The following is a 17,476-nucleotide window of genomic DNA, read 5'->3' on the forward strand; positions in this document are numbered from 1 at the left end:
CCACTCATGTGTCTCCTCTTTCCACTTTATATTTTTAAAATTTGTTTTTAACATGTAGCAATGTGGCTGGTAATCCGAATGTAGCCTAAAATGATGAAGATTGATGCCAAACTCGTACTCCTATCGCTTGTAGAGCCTGCAGCCATTTAGCATAGAAACTACTGTAGCTGTTTACTAATTAACACATTATATTTATTTAATCTTTATCTATTATTTAACTGACAGTTATGTGAGTGCTATCAATCTCATTATCTCTACTCTTTGAAAAAAAGTAAGTCATTTTTCCTTAGCTTTAAATTTGACATTTAGGTATGGATCACACCCAGCAAATCAAACGTTGCATAGCTTTCAGTTTTAAGTTGTCACATCACTAATTCACTAATATAGATCCAGCTGAAATCAACTTCGGAATCATGTGGTGCTTTATTGAACGTCTTACCTCTGAGAGCTAATTGGACAATCACAGAAAAGCCTTCGGCCACACTGGGCAATCAGCTTAAATCCCCTTACTGTGTTCTGTCGTCAGAGAGGAAGATAAAAATGAAGTAGACTGCACAAGCACCTCTGCACCACTTCTGAAAATGTTCCCGATTACAGCAGTCCTTCAAGGAAAATGTGCTTTCATGTTATAAGAGGATGAATATTTAAAAACGCGGGTGTACAATATAAACCAGAAAAGATGTGTTAGCAAAACTTTAGAGGTAATATTATGTCTAAATAAAACAGCGTCTCAGAGGCATCCTTTTTCTCATTTACATTACGACAGTAACACAAAAATTAAACAGTCAAGTCTTATGAGCGTAGCGATAATTGCTCACAAGCAAAGTGAGTCTTTTAATGAGAGTTTAAATATGCAAAACAGTCAAGTAGCTTCATTAAACAATTCATAACTTTATCGTGCATCTTCATAGATGGATACAGTGGTCTGTATTTGTATTTAATAACTGATTTCAGATTAATATCTATTCATTGTTGCATCGCATAGTTGTTCTAATTAGTCATTACTATATTACTAAGTTAGAGTAACTAGATCTCTTCATCTCCTTGTATGTTTCAACATAATGCTGCCCTCATGTAATTTCTTCAATAGTGGACCTATTTTATGGCTTTTATTTAATTGTTTCTTTATGACCTCTGATTGCTCAGATGAACATTTAAAGCATTTTTTATTACTGGATGTCAGATGCAGTTACCAACACCTGACACTCATTCACCAAAGCCATAATAATTTAGTGTTTATTTAGAGTAACACAGTCAAGAACTAACTGTCATCACATCATAAAACCCTTAGATCAATCTTTTTATACAAGCCATTTCCTGTATCCTCTGCACCGATATCGCAAAACTTTACCACAATAGTTAGACAATAGTTAGCCATCTATAGTGTAGAATCAAAAGTATTCCTACGTGCCACTTTTCAGATGCTGTGCAGTCAAGAGAACAGTTTATTTTGTTTTTGTCCTCCACTGTCACTGTTGTCTTCTGCTGATGAGTGAAGAGGACATGGGTGCAGGCCAAGCTGTTGAAAAACTTGAGTTATTACTTCAAACTGTCTGGTGTCCTTCTAGGTCGTATGTGAAACTTAAACAGGTTTTAAAAGTTTGACTTGTGAATTACCCCCTACGACTGTACCGTTTTTTGTTTTTTTTATGTAAACATTAATATTTTTAATGATGCACCAGGTTAGAGGCATCTTTAGTCATGACTAAACTACTCTGCGTCAAATCAAATTGAGACCTTTTTGGAAATCGGTACACAGCACAATCATGTATGTGCAGCAGTTGTATGAGCTGTAATTTATATTTTTTGCTTTAAGTGAGTGTCACAGTAACAAAGAAAACCTATATTTTAACAGCCCTAATATTAGCACACAGTTTGTGTCTGAAGTTAGAGATCAAGGCACATGCTTTTGAGTTGCAGGATAATTGGCCTGACACAGGCTATAAATATTTCAGGTGCTCTGTTTTCACTCAGGGATAGAGAAGACAAGAGGAAGACCCTTGTTTAATGTGTTATTCTTTCACAGTCAAAGGAGACATTCGGTGTGTGAGTGTGTGTGCACAAATATATTTGTATCAGCATATCATGGAATCTATTAAGCTCTAATCTAGCCGTGGGTCAAAATATAATGTCCTTCCTCGTCAGGGCAAATAGTGATATTTTAATTAACAAATGAAGGCGCTCTAATCTAAACAGTCCCTGCCAGTTTCACTGGGCGTCGCTACTTCATGTCTCTTCGTGGCGGCGCTGCTCAAACAAATGAGGGAAACTTGGGTGGAAGTTGCCTGGCTAAAGAAGAGGGCATTTACAGTGGGATAATGGCGGTTAAAGCTACGTTAAGAGATGCTTCAATCCACGTTTAATACATAGACTTTATGCACTTTGTTCTCTATGTTGTGAATAAATGGAGAAATCCTGCATTTTTACTTTTCATGCACGTTAAACAGATATCGTAATGTATCGCTATATGACTGTCTTGCAATATATATTATCACAGAATTGTTGTATTGCGATATTATTGGTATTGTGGACCATGTATCGCGTATTGTATCGTGAGGTACCCTGTGATTCCCACCCATACTCTCATATGAGTTGGCCTTTGCAGACACAGAGCTGCTTGTGCAAGCATGTTGCACATGTAAGACTGATTTACCAAGAGTTAATACTCCAACCCCAACTTTTGTCTGAGAGAAAAGGACATGCATGCAGATACTTTACTTGTGGTTCATTTGGACGGTTAAGTGCTTGGTAGATGCTCTTTTGGACTTTGCCCAAACAAGCTGTTGTTTTGATTTGGATTATTTTTGATGCATGATCACACAGTCTATGTATATGTAGTATTAGTGTGAGTATTTGGAGTAAGCCACAGCAGATTAACACATATATCACATATATCAGCTGTCATTAGAAAGCTCTGTACCACTGAATAGCATGTTAATGTAAATGTTTGTGTACTTTCCATTCAAGTTATTTGTTAATGACTGAAGGCAAACTGTCAAATGCAGCATTCATTTTAATTTTTAATCATTTAAATATCCTGCGACTGTGTCTTTTCATCTACATGCATATAGGAGCAGAAATCATATCAATCAAACTCCTACACAGCTCTCAATGTGATCTCTGCCTACATTTTTAGTGCTAAACATTTTAGGCTATCACATTTTGCGTTTGTATTTTGTACACAAACAGTGCAGATACATCAGCCAACTTTTAACTGAGGTTAAAAAAAACCACAAATCTAATAATTATATAATATTACAAATACCCCAATGTCACGGTCACATTACCGCAAAGTCATATTTCCCTGACAGATGAGTCAGCAGTATGATAGTAGACCATGATATTACCACTTGACAAGATAAGTTATTAACTAAATTCATTATTCAAATACAGTTAAATCTTTTCTCCCTGTCTTAATTCATCAGCCCGTCCGTCACATGTATTATCTAAAATACCAATGAATTTTTAATAAAACACTTGAACATTATTAGATTTTTCCTTCTTTTTTTTTGCCTTGAGTCTACTATCGTTGTTTTATTCATTCACATATCATATGTCCTTTCTAATTAATGAAGTGGTGCATCTGACAACTACTGTGTGACCTTTAAGATTCTTTTTTGATTAAATGTCAAACTGTTTTTCAATCACGTCTTTCAAGTTGGAAATGATGCACATTTTTCATAAATTCCCGCTGTAAACTCCCTCCTCCTTGGCCACGTAACTTCCGTCCAAGTTTCCCCTCTCATTCATTTTGAGCATAACAGGAACAGTGGACTTTGTTCATACACACACATTTGTTTTTCCTTTATTATATACTCGTACTTCGCTGAAGAGCTTCTTCTGTCAAACCTGCAGAGCTTCATATCACTCAAATTTATACACAAATGCACCTTCTGCTGTGAGACTCCACATTGTGATAGTTCTCTCATGTACGTGTGAGTTCACTGTGGCTCCTGTCTGTTGTTACAGAAGTTGGTCTTTGTTTTAAACCCATGAGGTTTCATCACTGTGATCCATCTTTCTCTGTATTAGTGCCAACACTGACATGCGGTGTCGACTCGTCTATGCAGCTATTTTAGTTTTAGGTTGCATGCATGTGTTTATAGGTGATTTTTCGCGATACACATATGTTTTTAGCATCATGTGAACAAAGTTTTCTTTATTGCTTTATTCACAAGGACAAACAGCCACAGTTTCTCCATTTACACTTATGATCTGTGACTCTCCACCAGCATTTTGTCTCAATACGCCCAAAATATTCTGCTTCAGCACTGGCTCAGATCCTTGACTTTCCAGCCTCTGCCTCCTAATATAGTAACGTCTGACTGTTGAAATGGATTGCTCTCAGTTTTGTTTTTATCTTGACTCCCTTTGACCAATTCTTTGCTGTTTCACCCATGTTCTCTTTTCTATTTTCTCTTCCCTATTAAACAATGTAAGACAGTGAAAAGTATTATGTTCATATTCATCTCCTGAATTTGCTATTGCTGTCAAGAAGACGCTTGGGAACTGACATAAACATTGACAAATAGGTTTATTAAGTATAAGGTTAAGTTGCTGGTGTTTACGATAAAGTATCAGACTTAATTTTTCAATTGTGAAGAAAGCATTAAAAGATTTTCACTAACAAGCTTTGAATTATCCAGTTAAATAGGCTGTTTTACAAGAAAATAGGCAGCAGTGGAGCATTTATTGAGCTGTTGATTTTCCATTTTTGCCAATTTCATAAAAAGGTTAGAAAAATCAAAGGGTCTCCCTAAATGATAATTGATTTTAACACCAGCAACAGTAATAGTGTAGTAGTGCGTGCTGCATTTGTACAAGCATGATTCATGTTGGAATGTGACAACTCGAGGCCCGAGTTTAAGCGTCACGTTTCAAAATCAGCAGTGACGGAAGCTTTCACTACAATAAAAACACAACTTTCTGCCTATGACTTGTGTCAGAGGAGAGGTGCAGAGGAGAGGCACCCACCACCACCACCACCACCACCACAGACAGTTTGTGATATTCGTGGCTCTCAACCGCTCCCATAATCTAGACGGCTGATCATAAAAAACTGTAGTTTGTCATCAGAAGAGGAGCTTGCAGGAGTATCTTGCAGTGAGGACAAATCACTCACTCACTAAAAAAATATATTAAAATCATGACGATTTGACATTTTTCAATTCTGCACAGAAACACACTTTTTTTTGGCCAGTTTATTTTTGCAGCACTGCAGAATTTCATCATACTGTAATGCTATGATGTAACGCGTTTTGTCTTTACCACATAATTGCAGTGTCTTTCCATTTGAATATTTTACTATTGTGCAATTAATTGCCACCTCCATTAAATTACATTTCTGGGGTCATGGATTTACACTGTAAGTGTAAAGTTAACATGGTAACAGCAGCTTATGTAACAGATTATATTAAGTGTGTGACTCAATTCCTTGTGTTTTTTTAGTTCTCCCTTTTAAGGAATGAGGTGTTACTCATCCTGTGAGACCAGGTTTTTTTTTTTTTATATAACTTGGTTTATTTTACTCGTTTTGACTATTTGTTATGTGTTTTTATCAAATGTGTGTTTTTGTGTGAACACAGTCTTTGTATCTCACTATCAATAACCGAAGTTGTCGCCTCCTCTGGCTTCTTTCATGCCTTTTTGTCGGAGAAGCGAATCTATTTTGGGCATGGCACAAAGTATGCAAATCTCTGTGTATGTGTGTGTGTGTGTGTGAAAATATTAAATGATTTTTGAATTTGTGTGGGTCAGCCACACAAACACACAGAGATGATACGCATTGTGTATCACGACACATACTGACAGTCAAAGCACAAGGACAAGAAAATCCTAAAAGAAACATGCACACAAAATAACGTCACACTCTCTTGTGTGCATGTCACCATGTTACAGTCATCATATTCCCAGCATATGAGTTTGTAGCCTTACACATATGAATGCAGCTTATTATTGTGTGTTTGGATCATTAAAACAGGCTTTGTTTTTAACTGAAAAAAACAGTTATTATTACTACATATTAGCTTTTAAGGTTAATGCGCTTAACATAATTTTCTATATTGTGTTAATGTGACACATATCCAGACAAATCCAAGACACTTGTGTGGTCATGCCTCATCTACACCAGTGTACAAGATCATTTTTGTTCACTATGTTTCTTTAATCAGTGTTTTCTTGGCTGGAGTGGGTGTTGAGTTGGGTGTGTGTCTGCAAGGCTCACATAGGTCAGTGGTGACTGACTTGTGGACTCTAAGAGGTTGACCGAATCCTGAGGGATGTCGCTCTTTAATAACAGTGTAAATCCGATATATTTTGCTTGTAATCCGTGTACATTTTGCTACTTTCTTCCACACTTTGTTTGTGTGTTCCCATCAGCTACAGTGGGCTTTTATCTGCTTTTACAATTCTTGAGGGAACATGACCAATGAATTTTTTCCACTAACACTGACTAATGTGGACTGGATTTCCCCTTACAATCAAAACCTTTTAAGTATTTCATCAGAGATTGAATTATGAAAGTAAATAACCCCGGGTTATTGCTTCTTTTTGTGTTATTTTAAAACTTCGTTCTGTGTCTGTTTTCTAGATTAAAATGTGCTGAGCTAAAATGTGCTGAAGTTGAAACATTTATTTTTAATTAATTTATATTAATCACCTTTGTTATTAGTGCCAGTGCGTATAAAATCATATGTTATTCTTGGAGACAAGGGTGGGTTTGTCTTTTGTCACATATTGGACAATCATCTACAAATGACTGCATTTAACTCACAAACCTTCATTTTCAATTATTAAGTTAAATTTGAATTGCCTATGAAGTGCTGAGATAAAATGTGCATCTGTCTCTTCTTCAGGTTTTGTGAGCTCTGTGTGCAGTCGAAACTAGCTCTTTATTTCACCTACAGAAAAGGAAATTTATGAAAATCAGATTTCAGCACAGGCAGATTAGAGGCAGCCAGCGTTTATACTGTACAGAGTGATGCACAGTAAGTAACTGTCAGACTTCTGTGATGGATGGAACTTGAAAAGATGGAGGGAGCTGTAGTGGGACAAAATGGATTCCAGTCCAACTGCTGCAGAGTTTATAGTCTGCAGGATGTGGTCAGCTCATGTCTAAGTGTCGGTGTTGCCTCAACATGTACACACACAGAAAAGTGACCACAGCTCATGAGCAAGCACAGTTTTGGTAAGTGATTTTGTAAACAACTTTAAAGTGTTTACTGTGTGTCAGTGGTTAAAACGATGATTTAGGATGTAAAGGTGCGGCTCTTAGTGACAGTTTGAAATCTTGTCCCTCAGTTCTCTGATGCTGAGTAATGTCTTCAGGGAGATGAGATAGTGAAGAGATAAAAATTGCTGCAGAGCCATTTTAGTGTTTACAGACACAAGGACAGAAGAAAATAGTAAAACATCAAATAAGACTGTTATGCTATTTGGTGTGAATGTGGCTTTAATAGTTCTTTCTTTTTTTTCATATTGTGCGTTTGTATACAAAAGCAGCGCGTGTGGGTGGGAGAAAGAAGGTTAATTTTTGTGTGTTTTTTGTGAGCAGTATAATTTATTTCTGACACTTTTCTGGACACCTGTTTGTGTTCTCAGTCATACTCCAACCTGGTTGCAACCGTCTCGCTTTGCAAGCGCAATGTTGACATTAAACAAATCTCTTGCTGTAAATGCTGCTATATTCACCTCAGCAACAGCAACTGTTGTATGGAGCTGATAGGCTTAATCAGCAAGTGTAAACTAATTTGACAGTGGTTTAAATCATAAACCGTACCCAAAAATTGGATGAAGGTTTATCTGAAAATGAGCTGACTTCCCGCTTTAGGACATCAGTCAACATTTTCCTGAGGAGCTAATCGTCTCAATCGCTAATTCCAGGTCTTCTTCAGTAGCACATGATGTTAATGTTGTAAATTATGTTCCACTTTAGAGGGAAAATAGATGATAATGTGAGTGGACGCCAGTGTGATCAACAGATAATGTCATCCAATAAGATGCCTGGTTGCAGGTCTTGCTACTGAACTCCCAGTTGAAAGACGTCACCATGGTGCCGGCCAAAAGGCAATTCTCATGCACGCAGCTTGGTTTGAATCTAACAGACATTTTATTTTAAGTAATATACATTGAAGTAGGTGAGATGGGATTGAGTGGCCGAAAATTGAATCTCCTTTATATGATAAAGTCTAATGAAGTGCATCATTCACATAAACAAAGAGCATCGGCTTCTATTGCGTCAGCACAGACAGGAGACGAGAGAGGAGGGAAAAAAAAGGATGCCTTCATCATCCGAAAAGGGCAGGTGATGCCTTTCAACAGTGTAGTATGATTAAGCCACTTGAGAATAACAGCTCAAACAGACACATTATTCTTCCGGTGACAAGGGAGGAGCGAGTGGTCAAGAGTACGATACGTTGTGCGGTATTTCCTCCTCGGGGACGTCTCATTGTGCAGGTCAGCTGCATTAAACTACCGGCTGATGAATGAATTCAGAGGTGGGCGTACAAACACTGACACACGCTCACGAGCCACAGGCGTATTTCCTCTGAGATCAGGCAGCCAGACAGCAGAGCTCGTGGCAAAGTGTGCTGGGCTATGAATGTCTGCCAAACTCAATAGTGTGGGCGAAGCTCGCCTGCGAAGAGTCTGACATTTTAAGCCTTTTACAGAGGGCAGGTGAGCCAGTGATATTCCCTGCCTTGTGTGTTGCATTAAAGTGATGCTTTAATATTATTTTTTAGCGCGTTCACATGCAGTTTGTAACTGTCTGGGGCCTTTGTTTTGGTAATTGATAAATCATTGTTTTTCAAATCATTAAAACTGTGTATATGTTCTGGTTTATTTGCTTCATATAACAAAGAAATCATTAAAACTGAATAATTATGGTTGAGGACAAGAGAAGAATTTTGAGGACATCATCATTTTTAGGTTTGGGAAACGATGATCGACATTTTTCAACATTTTCTGACATTTTATGGACCAAACAGAAAATAATAATCAATCACTATTAGCAGCCCTACACGTGGACATGTGTTGATTTGTATCTCTGTGTACTCATTTAACAGTTCTCTTCTTTGTTCGTTTGCAGGCTGATGCATCCACCAGCTTTCTGCGTGCAGCTCGTTCAGGAAACCTGGACAAGGCTCTGGATCACATCAAGAATGGACTCGACATTAACACAGCTAATCAAGTAAGAGGGATTTGGCAACGTTCGCTAAAACATCCATCCATGCGTGTGTCTGCTTTTGTGTATGTGACGAACATTTCGGTTAACAGCACAACAAATTAAATTGCGGCTAAAGCTGACAGATGCACCGAGTGAACAGCGGAAATCATGTTATTTCGTATACAGAAAGGAATACGTATCATAATAATACGGCATACCCTCTATTTTCTCCTTCCATTTTCATGATCAAGTACCATCTGGTGCATCTTGGGCAGGAGTCTGGAGTCTGAAATGTACTTTTGGCTTTCATCCATTGTCTCTCTTCTTAAGGTTAAATGATAGTTTAGTCTGTTGTGGATGACAAAGTCAACAAACTATGGATTTTATGTCACAGTCAGTCTTTACATACCCATAACATGAGCACATGAGACGGACATCATGCCAACTTTCAGGCAGAAGGTTTTATTTTGGTTTGGCAGATTGGGGTGTGTGTCATTCTCTTTCCTTCGTGTTTGTTTGAATCAATTCTACCATACAAAGAAACACCATGCAAATGGTAATGGCAAAAGTAATAAGTGTCACCAAGAGCTAAAGGAGAGAGCATACTTACAGTAAAGGTACAGTGTGTAAACTTTAGCAACATTTATTGATGAAATTTGAAGTGTGTACGAGAACCTATGTAGCCTTCAGTTAGGACCAAAACTCCATTGTGGGCCATTGTAAAAACAAAGTGGTGCAAAATGGTGACCTTCGTTTAGAGCTGGCCCAGCTTCTGATATAAATATAAAAGACTTATTCTGGGGTAATGAAAAACAATTAGTCATACAATTAGCTGATTGGACATTCATTCATTCATCTTCTACTGCTTTATACCCCACGCGAGGGTCACAGGTGCCCATCCCAGCTGAGATAGGGTGAAATAAGTATATATATTATTATTTTATTTTCAATTTCTGCTGAATGAAAATCATTTAATTAGATCAGTAATCTGCATGCCAAAATAACACAACAGTACCTGTTTGAAGCATCACACTAAGTCAAAGATAAGATTTTTTGTGGTTGTAATTGTAGATATACAGTACGTGTGTAGTATGTGTTCTACTATATCAGTGAGTTCAGTGCCTGGCTGTTACAAGTCTGTGCACTCTCTCAACAGAAGTCAAGTCTTGGAAATTAGAAAATCAGAAATTGATTTTAAAAATCTCAGAATAGAACTCAGAATAGCAGAGCAAGACGAGGTTATGTTACGGCTCGAGTTAGTCCACTGGTTCTGTTCTAATAATCAATTTCACTTTCTTAGCTACTTTCCTTGAAATCACATTCCGGTTCTTTAGTAGTGTCTAACAGTGGCAGCCGTTTGAACATTGTTTGGCTTTATAGGTTCATTATTGTGTTGCCTTTTGGCTGCCATTTATTACAGTGTGAGCTGCTCCACTGTCACTGCATAAAATAATAAATATGGAGAGTGACTCTTGTATGTAACGCACTCTGTTGAAGCCATGAGAAGCAAAAAAAAAACATTTACTGCCAGACTGGATGAATTATTAATGCAGTGGATTAGTGTCTACCTCACAAGCATGGAAAGAATTTGATTGTAAATTACAGGAGTTTCAAAGATGTCTGGGCCAGGATGGACCTCTATATCACCACACTGTGGTAAACAGAAAGCCCCCTGCGGTTCAATGATTATGAATCAGGTTGAAAACGAGAATGGTACTTACGGACTTCATTAGTTTCCGCTGGGAAAGAACAAACATTATGTGAATGTTCTAGAGGAACTTTCCAAAGCACCAGGACACAAAATCACAGTAATCTCACTGTGAGGTAAAAGAAAATTGAAATTAAATATTCACAACCCCTGATTCACTGTCTTTGAATAAAGTGGTGAACATACATTATTTAGTATATTAGATTATAGGGTAGTTCTTTAAATCTTTGGCCCTTCTGTCATACTGTCCTCTTCTTCTTCTTCTTCTGTCTTCTACCTCTTCTTTTTCGTCTCCTTTGTATTTTAATATTGCTAAAGGCTCAAAATATATATAAGAAATGTGAAATTTCTCTTACATGATTCTGCTTCTTTTTTCCCCCCACTATTAATTTGAATGTTTATTTATCTGTGCAAATGTAGATTAACTATGTGTGTGTGTGTACTTGTGTATATATCTTTACATTTATATCGACAAACCTATCCTTGTGAGGACATTTTGACCTTGTGGGGACAGTTTGGACTCCACATCTTTAAAGGTCTTTGCAGTGTTAAGACTTGGTTTTAGGGTTATGGTAAGGGTTCACTTAGTTATGATGGTTAAGGTTAGGGGCTAGGGAATGCATTATGTCAACGACTTGTCCTCACTTTGTGTGTTTCCCATTACTCAATGCACCTCACAGAAAGAGAGGCTGTGTTGCACATTTGAATGGACACTGCAGTCTCATATGTGAAGCCCGGTCACATGCTGGAGCATGGAGCCTCCTAGTGGACATATTGGTTACAGCAGGCAGTGTTCAGTGCAGACCTCATGTGAAGGACGTGAAGCCATCCAGAAAGACAGACAGACAGTCAGACAGATGAATGGACCACTGAGGCAGAACAGTTGTCTGCCAGCCGCTCTCCTTTTGTTTTTCCTTTAATGGAGATACAGTTAATAGATGAGTGATGTTGTTCTGCACAGCAAATGAGAATTTGCTGCTCTTCTCACAGTGTTACCTTTTTCCTAACATAACACAACCTCAAGCTAGATTCACATGTACATGGTGGAGGCACCAACTGAAGCACTTGTCATTCACTTTGAATGGAGCAGCATAAAGCACTGCAGGGCTGCATTATGGGCTTGTTGCTCAGTGTTGTATGTGGCGGAAGTTGACTGTGTCAGCCAATCGAATCACATTTAACATTTAGTTCAAACACTACTCCCAAAATTTTCAAGACAAGATTTTCTCCCTGTTACTGATGTGTTTTATTGGACAAAGTGCAAACAACAATGGCATACATCACTTCAGCCTTCAGCACCAAGAGACAGACCTGCCCACTGTTAAGTGTTGATGCAGCACATACATGCAAATCCAGTTTCATTGCTTATGTTGGTCATTCTAAAAGTAGGCTTTTATGTTATGCTTGGCATAATTAGCATGAATGTGTTTTCAATTAGTGATAGTGAATTGAGTATGTATTATGACATGAACTCATCAGTCATTTTGGTGCCCTGTTAATGCAGATTTATTTTCAATAATCCTGATCATTAACAGGATTACTAGACCTTTACTGGAGCTTTAGGATGTATAATTAACTGGATGGGGTATTGCGTCTTGTATTTTTTTCCCTCTAAGTTCTGTAAGACTACTGTAAATCCCTCTGTTTCCTTCTTCAGAATGGTCTCAACGGGTTGCACTTGGCTTCTAAAGAAGGTCACGTCAAAATGGTTCTGGAGCTGCTGCACTGTGGCATTGAGCTGGAAGCCATCACCAAGGTATTTATCTCATCTCTGCGTGCTTGTTCTGTCGAGTGTTTCATGGTGAACTGAAATCAATAAAGCTCTGTGAAATCATTCTAACCACACAGGCAAGTTTAGTTTCTAAAAAAAAAAGAGAGCCTTTTAGGAACAGCTGAAAGAAATCATCCAGCTTTCTTACAAAGAATCTTGTAATATTGTGTTTCTTAACAAATTCAAACACGTATGCAATGTTTTAAAGTCAATGTGTCCAACTTTCATCAAGTAATAAAGGGTACAGTGTCTGCGTTTTGCTTCTAAATGCTTAAAATGAATATAAATAAAATTGCTCACATTTTATATACTGCCTGGATGCAATAAACAATAGATATATTTCAAAGTTAGATTCTCAGTGTCAGATATAGGCCATTAGGCTGCAATACTTCCCTCATATTCACTCTATATTCTTCTCTCGTCTTCTCTGTGTGTGTGTGCCTGCGTGCCAACCTGCGTATGTGTGTTTGACCTCCAGAAAGGGAACACTGCTCTCCATATTGCAGCGCTTGCAGGCCAGGATAAAGTGGTGGCTGAGCTTGTCAACTACGGTGCCAACGTTAATGCCCAGTCACATGTGAGTCACCCTGAACTGTGTGTGTGTGTTGCCTCATCTGGTGTATGTATGTATGTATGTGTTAGTTTGTTTCTATCTGGTATAAACTGTTTGTCCAGATATTTTCATGCTATTGTGTGTAAAGATGAGTGAATGAAGTCCTTGTCAAGATAAACACTGCCTAATTTCAAGCCTGTGTACCATTATGCCGATACATGTGTATCCATGACAACACCTCTTGTAATAATTGATTGTGGATTAGTAACTACACACAACAATGTGTTTGTGTCTGCGCAGAAAGGGTTCAGTCCTCTGTACATGGCAGCGCAGGAGAATCACTTAGAGGTGGTCAAGTTCCTGCTCGAGAACGGTGCTAATCAGAGTCTCCCAACTGAGGTACGTGTCTCTTCAACATGTCTTGTTTGATTATGAGTGTGTCTGTGGTTGCCATGAGTTGCCCCACTAATGATAAGTAATCAGAGCCTTCAACGTCATTGTCAGAAAAGCACACAATATGTGAGAATGTGGGTTTACTTTTACATGGGTATAAAAGATGTTTTCCAGTGCAAAAAAAAAGAAAGTAAGCAGTCATTTCACTGACTACTGTGTCCTAAAATACTACTATTAAAACAAGCAAATTATCTGCAATTGTAATAGCTGCAAACTTCAGGTTATCTTTAATTATTGTCTGTATAATTGCTCACGTTTTTTTTCTCCCACACTTTTATCTTTTTCTTTCAATCTTTTTTGCCACTCAGGATGGCTTCACTCCCCTGGCCGTAGCCCTCCAGCAGGGCCACGAAAACGTTGTGGCGCTGCTCATCAACTATGGCACCAAGGGCAAGGTCCGCCTCCCCGCGCTGCACATCGCCGCACGGAACGACGACACGCGCACCGCTGCAGTACTCCTACAGAACGACCCCAATCCAGATGTACTCAGCAAGGTATGAACCTATTATCTGTGTGTACCGATGCAACAGCTCAATATAAAATGACTTTTTTTTGTTTTATTGTTCTTCCTTTATCTTCCCAGTGGCTGTATAATATATGCCATGCACTTTCCAACCTTGTCTTTAAATAGTGAATATAAATAGATTGCAATTATTCTTGTTTACACTCTTGTTCTCTCACTCTCTCTCCCTCTCCCATTGCGACTCTTTCTCTATAGACTGGTTTCACACCTCTCCATATTGCAGCCCACTATGAGAACATGAGTGTAGCCCAACTGCTGCTGAACAGAGGAGCCAATGTAAACTTCACACCCAAGGTCAGTTTATCTCAGCACCCAAATTCAAAACTGACACACCTGAAGAGAATAATGAGTTTTATTTTCCCTGCTCATGTTGTTGTTTTAATAGGTCCTTTTTCTTTAGTATTGTCACATCACCATTTGTCGTTGTTTTCTACAATGACAAATGGTGATGAATGATTCAATCAGCCTCTTTACAATTCCTTTGCTTCCTTAGAACGGCATCACGCCCCTTCATATAGCTTCCAGGAGGGGCAACATGATGATGGTCAGACTCCTGCTGGACAGAGGAGCACAGATTGATGCCAAAACAAAGGTAGGAATGAATGAATAGAATTATTTGGATAATTTGAAGCTTGTAAAGCTTTAAAAAAAAAGTGAACTTGTTGAGCCCTATGAGCTCTGTGTTTTGCATTTTGTCTTTAAATTTAAATGTTAAAATTTTCTTCAGTTACTCTATTAATGTATTACTCAAACATATCAGGAAACAAGTACAAAAGGCAAAGATTCCGATTTAAATAATCTCCCCATCCTCATTCATCGTAAATCCATTCATTTTGGTATTTTGTCACCTATACATGTTCACCGACTCTGTCCCCCTCATTTGTTATCCTCCCTGCTAATGATCCTCTTTCTGTCTCTCATGTCGTTTAATCTTCATCTCTGTGTAGGATGAGCTGACTCCTCTCCACTGTGCAGCCAGGAATGGGCACGTTCGTATTATCGAGATCCTGATGGAACACGGTGCTCCCATTCAGGCTAAAACCAAGGTAGGTGACTTAAATGAAATGTTACAATCACCATGACTGCCCTGTAGCCTTTTAGCTTAAATCAAGATATCTGACCGGTCTGTTAACTACGGACTTTAAATTTGATCTCCGTGAATCATAGATTGATCCTGTTCTCTCTACGGACTATGCTGTTCTGAACACAGGAAATTTAATCTCTTTTGGCGCTGCTCTACGTACAGGATGATACATTCACAATGACAAATCTGTCTCTCTTGGCGCTCTGCGTTCTCTTTTTTATTTTCTCTACTCATTTCTCCTCACTTTATGTCCTACTCTTTGCCTCGTACAGAATGGTCTGTCCCCCATCCACATGGCAGCTCAGGGGGACCACATGGACTGTGTCAAGCAGCTACTACAATGCAGCGCTGAGATTGATGATATCACATTGGACCATTTAACCCCGCTTCATGTAGCAGCCCACTGTGGTCACCATCGCATGGCCAAAGTCCTACTGGACAAGGGAGCCAAAGCCAATGCACGTGCTCTGGTGATTAACTCTCTTCATTAGATATTTTTTCAGGGAGAAAATTTTTAAATTGTCACACTGATTGTAGCAAAACTTTGGAACAGTGATTTTTGGAAATAGTTCAGCTATACTGTACTCATCTTTAGTATAACAGAAAACTGTACGCGCGTGCCGTAGCGTCTTGTTGTGAAACATTTCCTCTGTATTTCCAGAACGGCTTCACACCTCTCCATATTGCTTGCAAGAAGAACCACATGCGGTCTATGGACCTGCTGCTGAAGCACTCTGCCTCCCTAGAAGCTGTCACAGAGGTGAGACATGTGACCACAAAGGACAAAATGTCAGAAAACTGCTGGTGTATAGTAGAGTTTTCCTGACATGACTCTTTTGACTTTTGTCGCCACCATTTTGTGACTTAATTCGCAACCTCTCGAATCTTAATTTATGCTCAAGCAACGGTATTTTCTACATCGCTACATATCTTGTCAGATATCGGTCAGATTTAGCCAATCAACTAGAACTTTATTTAATGCCTCTATAATGCATATGTCTGTATTTGTGTGTGCAGTCTGGTCTCACTCCTCTTCATGTAGCAGCGTTCATGGGCCATTTGAATATAGTGAAGCACCTGCTTCAAAGAGGGGCTTCACCTAATGCTTCCAATGTGGTGAGAACCCTGTCTTTTCTTCCACATCACTGCATTATTTTTATTTTAATATTACCAGCTGAGTCAATTATCCCATCTATGCTGCTTTGTAAAAAGGTACTTTAGAGAGAGTGAACTCACAATTACACAATTTATTACAGAAGATGATTAATTTTGTATGTAAAAATACTCTATATATTATTATTTGATCAATCGCTCTGATTATTTTTTCTTTTAGAGTGGGTTGACCACTCTGCATCTTGTAGCTCAGGAGGGTTTTGTTGTTGGATTTGTTTTAATCATAAACCCCAGTTAAATGTTGTACACATTTGTTGTTGTTTGCAACTTACAATGTGTACATTGAATGTTGTGCGTGTTTTTATTCCACCAGAAAGTGGAGACTCCTCTCCACATGGCCTCCAGAGCTGGACACTGTGAAGTTGCTCAGTTCTTGCTGCAGAATTCAGCCCAAGTAGATGCCAAGGCTAAGGTATTTATGAGCTGTGAAGTTTTACTTAAGTCATCACAACCCGAAATACGCAGCATATGCTCGTATCTTTTGTTGTCACTCTGTTCTGTATATCTTGCTGGCCATTCATTTCTTGTTGCTTTAAAACTCAAGTACACAATAACATTAGCTTACATCACTAACAGGTCAATAAGGGGCTTCTGTCTTGTTGTCATTTTCATTTTTCCTTAAAACCCTGTTGAACCTCCTTCTCCTTCGTCCAGGATGACCAGACACCTCTACACTGTGCTTCTCGTATGGGCCACAAGGAGCTTGTCAAGCTGCTCATAGAGCACAAGGCCAACCCTGATTCTTCAACAACTGCAGGCCACACGCCCTTACACATTGCTGCACGTGAGGGACATGTACACACCATTCGAATGTTGCTGGACGCTGGGGCACAGCAGATCAAGATGACAAAGGTAAGGTAGATGCCTGCACAAAAAAACAAAGTATATGTACAGCTTTATTGCTGCTTGATGCTACTTTAGGTTCAGCTTCCAAACGACGAAAAAAAGACCACTTTCAAAAATAGCATGAGATATGAGTTAACTATGAAGAGCTATTTTTTAACTATGTAAAAAATAGCTCTGTGTGTCCTTCTTTCTTTTGAGC

General features: G+C 38.6%; 1 protein-coding gene across 7 annotated transcripts in view; it reads left to right on the plus strand.

The window, feature by feature from the left end:
* Positions 1-17,476, plus strand: part of LOC122787049 (ankyrin-1-like) — a 68,629-nt gene that overhangs the window by 20,462 nt on the left and 30,691 nt on the right. For all 7 annotated transcript variants that reach the window (XR_006362537.1, XR_006362538.1, XM_044053600.1 and 4 more), the window contains exons 2-14: positions 9,089-9,190; positions 12,532-12,630; positions 13,124-13,222; positions 13,499-13,597; positions 13,960-14,145; positions 14,370-14,468; positions 14,668-14,766; positions 15,122-15,220; positions 15,531-15,728; positions 15,920-16,018; positions 16,276-16,374; positions 16,745-16,843; positions 17,086-17,283. Coding sequence is in view for 5 of the 7 variants with exons in the window: in XM_044053600.1 (XP_043909535.1) it covers positions 9,089-9,190; positions 12,532-12,630; positions 13,124-13,222; positions 13,499-13,597; positions 13,960-14,145; positions 14,370-14,468; positions 14,668-14,766; positions 15,122-15,220; positions 15,531-15,728; positions 15,920-16,018; positions 16,276-16,374; positions 16,745-16,843; positions 17,086-17,283 (1,575 nt within the window). In the remaining 2 variants the exon portion in view is untranslated. The remainder of the gene's footprint in view (positions 1-9,088; positions 9,191-12,531; positions 12,631-13,123; positions 13,223-13,498; positions 13,598-13,959; positions 14,146-14,369; positions 14,469-14,667; positions 14,767-15,121; positions 15,221-15,530; positions 15,729-15,919; positions 16,019-16,275; positions 16,375-16,744; positions 16,844-17,085; positions 17,284-17,476) is intronic.

This window comes from Solea senegalensis, linkage group LG21 (genome assembly GCF_019176455.1).
Source record: "Solea senegalensis isolate Sse05_10M linkage group LG21, IFAPA_SoseM_1, whole genome shotgun sequence".
Taxonomy (NCBI): Eukaryota; Metazoa; Chordata; class Actinopteri; order Pleuronectiformes; family Soleidae; genus Solea; species Solea senegalensis.